This window comes from Synchiropus splendidus, chromosome 18 (assembly GCF_027744825.2).
Source record: "Synchiropus splendidus isolate RoL2022-P1 chromosome 18, RoL_Sspl_1.0, whole genome shotgun sequence".
Lineage (NCBI taxonomy): Eukaryota > Metazoa > Chordata > Actinopteri > Syngnathiformes > Callionymidae > Synchiropus > Synchiropus splendidus.
Window position 1 is genome coordinate 2,939,847 of NC_071351.1, and position 6,018 is coordinate 2,945,864.

The following is a 6,018-nucleotide window of genomic DNA, read 5'->3' on the forward strand; positions in this document are numbered from 1 at the left end:
ATTAAACATTTTACCACCAATAATGGCAAACTAGATGAAAATAAACAACATAAAATACGCTGTAATGACACTGGAACAGCAACGTAGCGAGACGAACGTGACTATTATACGAATAATCAACTACCAAAACATTATTTTACAATACTGCATCATAGTAAATCGGCATTAATGATATCAAGCGAGGATGAAAGATCAATGTTTGCAGCGTCACCATGTTTTAAAAGATCCACGTCCATCCCACACGTTTCTGGCCATTTGTAATTCATCAACTTTCATTGGACATTTGAAAATGAATGACTGAACATCTTTCACGTTTCATAAGCCATTGTTGTGAGTGTAAATACGTATGCCGGTGACTGACGCGGTGGGCGGGCCTTCAGCCCCAAGCTGCCCGTGTGGTGTCTCCTCATGCTGCAGCTGGACACCGGCTCCTTCCTTCAGAAGACCTGCAGATCTAGAGACTCCTGTGCGAGCAGCGCGTCCACAAAGACTCCATTTGAACAAGTAAGTATGACTCTTCCTTGTGTGTCTGTGTGTGCGTGTACTTGACTCGTTAGTTAGCTTCGCTTTTCAAAGAAGTACGTAACAATAATTGCTCGTGTGCTACTTAGCTAACGACATAGAGGAGCTAGAAAACCTCGATTACTATGATACTGTCAAATGTATGAATGAAATCTTGCACTTTTTCAGTCATTACTACTGACAGAACAACTTCCACGGTCACTATGTGTTATTGTGTCCTTTGTTGTTATTGCGACCATACTTTTGGCCACAAACTTAGATTATTTTATAACCACTTCACGACGTCTGGTTGCCCAGATATAACTCCACAAGAGTCTGTGAGGTCGCATGGACCCACAGAGAGCGAATTGAAATGGCTGCACATGTAATTCAAACTAAAGTCTGTATAAATAGACCACGAGAAAATAAAACCCTCAGTCCCAATTTACCAAGAATATACTTTGGTTTGTAGGTTTATGTTCATAGTGACTGCTTTTCGATGATAAAGACAAGACAAAGGGAAATAAAGAATGCTTCTTCTTCTTTTGCTTGACTTGTCCCCGCATTTCTGGGGCAGTCTGTTCAAGCATAGCTTAATTTATCAAAGCCTACAGTACATCTTGATTGTATATTTCATATGCTTTTGGTTTGCTAAAAACTGAGCATGTGATCTTACTCTGGTCCCTGAAGTCGAGTTTGCCACCATGGTGAACCAGGTTCAGCAAGTGGATGGAACCTGGCAGACGACCAAGAGTGACTCCAGCGGTGCCAGTTACAGTGGCGGGGATAGTTCGAAGGAAAGCTCCCGCTGTTCCACGCCGGTGCTGGATGCTGACCGATCTGACAGGCTACGGGAAAAGATGAGGAGGAGAATCGAGTCGAAAGACTTCTGGTTCTCGCTGGAGTTTTTCCCTCCTCGCACCGCCAGTGGGGCAGTGAACCTCATCTCCAGGTATGTGATTATTTCACAGATCTTGTTGTCCCCTTTTTGCACACTTAATGTATGCAATACCAACAACATGGTTTTCCTGTTAAGAATTTTTTACTTGAAAGCGTAATGTTCCGCAGCTGATGCCGACCTGTTTTGATGGAAGTTGAAATGTGTTCTCATCTTCAGGTTTGACCGCATGGGATCTGGGGGTCCACTCTTCATCGATGTCACCTGGCATCCAGCAGGAGACCCTGGCTCTGACAAGGAGACCTCCTCCATGATGATCGCTAGTACGGCGGTCAACTACTGTGGCCTGGAAAGCATCCTCCACTTGACCTGTTCTAACCAGACAAAAGAGACGATCACCGGTTATCTCGGAAAAGCAAAGCACCTCGGCCTGAAAAATATCATGGCTCTCCGAGGAGGTAAGGAGCTTACACGACGCTGAATTGACAAGGCAGATTAAGATGTTGATTCAGGAAGTTAAGAGAGGAAAGATCATGTCATCTTAATGATACTATGCAATGTGCTCTATGTCATTAGTCATGCAGGGTTAAGTCTTTTTGTCTACATCCATTAAGTTTGAACAGTGTTTCCTTCAAACATGCTTCTTTTTTATTGATATAATTTATAGTACTGTAGTTGTTATTTGTATTTACAATGCAAAAAACAATTGTTTTCTGAAGATGTAAAGTGTAATATAGTTTAAAAGTTCGACACACTTTATGATATTGTCACTTTGCTTTGCCTTTACTGCAGAGTTCAGATGAGATATTGTCTTATTAGTCCAAAACCTGGGGCAAGACGAAACTCATTTGTAAATCAACAAAAGAAGACAAAACAGCAAATAATTTATATATTTTTTTAAATGAACTTGATATTGTGTGTGTGCACATGAATGGTTTTTCTTTTGCCATGAACATGTTTTTAATTCAGAGCATGCCAAACTGGTGAGCATCAAATCATTTACATTTGACTGGTTTTGTTGCTGCATTACGTCAACAGATCCAGTAGGAGATGACTGGGAGGAGGAAGAAGGAGGCTTCAACTATGCGGTGGACCTTGTCAAACACATTCGCTCCGAGTTCGATCAGTACTTTGACATCTGCGTCGCTGGTATGTTGTCAGCTTTTCTCTGACACCTCGGCACTCGGTGTGTGACTCTTTGCTTTGTGTGCAGGTTACCCCACTGGACACCCTGAGGCTCAGAGCTATGAAGAAGATTTGCAGCACCTGAAGGAGAAGGTGGACGCTGGAGCTGACTTTGTCATCACGCAGCTCTTCTTCAGGGCGGAAACGTTTCTCAAATTTTTAGATGACTGCAGGGCTATTGGGATCACATGTCCCATCCTGCCAGGAATCTTCCCCATTCAGGTAAGCTCATGACGCCAAAAAAAGAAGACACAATGCTTTACTGCCATTATTCTTATGGGTCCGCCTGGCCTTCTCCCTGTCAGGGATACCAGTCCCTGCGCCAGCTGGTTAAGCTTTCCAAACTGGAAGTACCAGAGGAGATCACCCAGGTCATCGAGCCCATCAAAGACAATGATGCTGCAATTCGTAACTACGGCATCCAGCAGGCTGTGGACATGTGCCGGGTGCTGTTGGACAGCGGCAAGGTCCCAGGGCTCCACTTCTACACGCTCAATCGGGAGGTGGCCACCATGGAGGTCCTTCGCCAGCTAGGACTATGGATAGAAGACCCCAGGTTGGCACTTTTTCAACTGACTTTACAAGGTGCGGTCAACTGAAGAATTGGTGCAGCATGACTCAGATTCAACCTCTCTTTCACAGGCGACCTCTCCCCTGGGCAGTGAGTGCTAATCCCAAACGGAAGGTGGAGGATGTGCGACCAATCTTCTGGGCGTCCAGACCTAAGAGCTACATCTACAGAACCCAGGAGTGGGACGAGTTCCCCAATGGCAGATGGTACCGCTCGCACACTACTAGTTACTAAATCAACAGAGGGGAATTTGAAGAATTGCACTCTCTTTAGGGGGAACTCATCATCCCCAGCTTTTGGAGAATTGAACGACTACTACCTGTTCTACCTGAAGAGCAAGTCTTCAAAGGACTCACTGCTGCAGATGTGGGGGGAGGAGCTACAGAACGAAAAATGCGTCTACGAGGTCTTCACTTCCTATATCACAGCGCAACCGAATCGCACTGGACACAAGGTACAGCTGCTTAACCCAAAAATCAGGATATGCTGTTGGTGTCTGTGGTCTGCTTCATCAGTTTAAAATACATGATTTCATTCAAATGAATCTCCATATGAAGCGCTCAAGCGTGTTTTTCTCTCTGAATGATACTCATTTGACGAGGCGTTTAGTGACTCAAACCCCCTGAACCGCCAGGTCATGTGTTTGCCCTGGAATGATGAGCCTCTGGCTCAAGAGACAAACCTGCTAAAAAACGAACTGGAGAAGGTCAACAGAAGAGGCGTCCTCACCATCAACTCACAGCCCAACATCAACGGGAAACCCTCAACGGACCCCATCTTTGGCTGGGGTCCAGCTGGAGGCTACGTCTTCCAGAAGGTCAGTGCTGTCAGTGGAGAGTGAATCCATGGGTCAGTGCTTTTCCTTAGACAATGTCCCCTTCACACAGTCCTACCTGGAGTTCTTCACCTCCAGCGAAAACGTCTCTGCTCTCCTCAAAGTGCTGAAGAAGTACGAGCCCAGAGTCAACTACCACATCGTGAACGTGCACGTGAGTGATCTGCTGCCTGATGATGATGATGATTGTGCTGAAGTTCTATCTTCATGAAGACTTTCTTCCTTGCAGGGGCAGAACCTGACCAATGCCCCAGAAATGCAGCCCAACGCTGTGACCTGGGGCATCTTTCCAGGCAGGGAGATCGTTCAGCCCACAGTCGTCGACCCTGTGAGCTTCATATTCTGGAAGGTGAGAGACTTCATGTTGCTCCATTAATCCTTACTTTTATTCTGTGCTAGTTCAGTGCAAAACCTTCATATCGTCTTCATCCCAACTTTGTCTTTTAAGGATGAGGCATTCGCCTTGTGGATCGAGCAGTGGGCCAAACTCTACGAAGACGAGTCACCATCCAGGATGATCATCAAGTACATCCACGATAACTACTTCCTGGTCAACCTGGTGGACAACGACTTCCCTCTAGACAGCTGTCTATGGCAGGTCCTGGACGACATGTTTGAGCTGCTGGACGCTCCTACTGAGCCGCTCTCGGATGGAGCACTCTCTGAATAAATCCATGTCTTCACATGACTTAAGTGCTGCTGGACCTGTGGAGCACCACCTGATTCGGTCAACACTAAAGGGTGCCTCATCTGGTCACACCTGTTGTCTTTTTAGATTTCACCATGACAGACTTTATAACCGCAAACTGACAGTAGAATTAAATTAGTTTTTAGATCCTAAACATATTTATTTAGACGAGCTAGAGTGAGATGTTTACATTGTGTGTGTGCGCTTGTGTTTCCTGAATATATGGCACAATGGTGTGTAATAAGGTGTTACTGACACTTAAGTGAGTCTTTCACATTTTTCTTATGAGTTGAACACAAATTCTGCTTTTAGCAACCGTTACATTTATTTTTTAAATGCCTCTCCTCTCACCTAAGTTGCAGTGCCTACTATTTATTAGCCTTTGTCTGTTAATAAATATATTTTTATGTAATCTTGTGGTTTCCACTTTCTTGTCAATCTAAGTCTTGTTTAGTTATCCATGTTCGGCTTATGATCATCAACTTGCTCGGAGGAAGACTCTTTCCGCTGTGACTTGAGACTTTACCTATTTAAATAAGAGATGCATGTGAAAGTGGTCTCTGAAGTTCTTAACACCTGATAATAGCCTGTGGAAAAAAAAGATCATTTAAGATGCCCGATTAAAGCGATACACAAAAGCCTCACACATAATTGAGGCACTTACATGCAATTTCTATCATTGGAATACAATATGTCTTTTTTATTTGTCACTTTTCTACCTGTCTGACTTTCTAGAGTGTTGCGTGTGACAGACAGTCATCCTCAACTCTTCAACTTTCCTCTGTATCCTTCCTGCGACAACAGATGAGAAGATAATGAGAGCTCAACATAAACACGGTTCATGCATAGTGCCACCACTAACTCCATCCCAAAACATCAAGTCTGGTGTCCCATACAAACAAAAAATGGTCCATTAATTCTCTTTGAGGGTCACTGCAGTGCATTCCCCTCAAGCCAAATATTTGATCAGAACTGATGTCTATTTACCAAACGCCAATAATCCAGCATTACCCGGTTTAAGTTGATATTCTGAATAAATCGCAAGTAAAGTTCAAACATTCATGCACCTTGTACAAATGACACACTGAGCATAGCACTTTTTTGCTGTATTTCTTCAGCATTCATCAGTAAACAAGCATTAAAACAATGAGTTGCCTCACTTTATTTTGAAAAGCATAAGTTCATCCTTCATGTTGATGGATGGGTTCTATTTAAAAACAGAACCACCAGAACTCTGATGGGCACTGTCCGGCGATTAAGGTCACCCTCCAGATTGGTCTAGCTTTTCCTCACCCCTTCAATATTTTCCAAATGCCACAAGATACATACATAGACAGACT

The 6,018-nt window shown here is 44.0% G+C and overlaps 1 protein-coding gene across 1 annotated transcript; it reads left to right on the top strand.

Annotated features, from left to right (window-relative positions):
* Positions 1–253: 253 nt before the first annotated feature.
* Positions 254–5,038, top strand: mthfr (methylenetetrahydrofolate reductase (NAD(P)H)). Its single transcript, XM_053850231.1, has 12 exons — positions 254–504; positions 1,192–1,453; positions 1,619–1,857; positions 2,438–2,548; positions 2,613–2,806; positions 2,890–3,140; positions 3,227–3,361; positions 3,429–3,609; positions 3,790–3,972; positions 4,043–4,144; positions 4,220–4,339; positions 4,439–5,038. Exons 2-12 carry the CDS (start codon positions 1,206–1,208, stop codon positions 4,658–4,660), a joined length of 1,986 nt encoding a protein of 661 aa, XP_053706206.1. The 5' UTR covers positions 254–504; positions 1,192–1,205; the 3' UTR covers positions 4,661–5,038.
* Positions 5,039–6,018: the final 980 nt, after the last annotated feature.

Coding starts and splice junctions, on each gene's coding strand:
- mthfr (XM_053850231.1), top strand. CDS start 1,206: ATGGTGAACCAGGTTCAGCAAGTGGATGGAACCTGGCAGACGACCAAG. Junction 2,807..2,889: donor CAGGAATCTTCCCCATTCAG/GTAAGCTCATGA, acceptor TCTCCCTGTCAG/GGATACCAGTCCCTGCGCCA. Junction 3,973..4,042: donor GAGGCTACGTCTTCCAGAAG/GTCAGTGCTGTC, acceptor CCCTTCACACAG/TCCTACCTGGAGTTCTTCAC.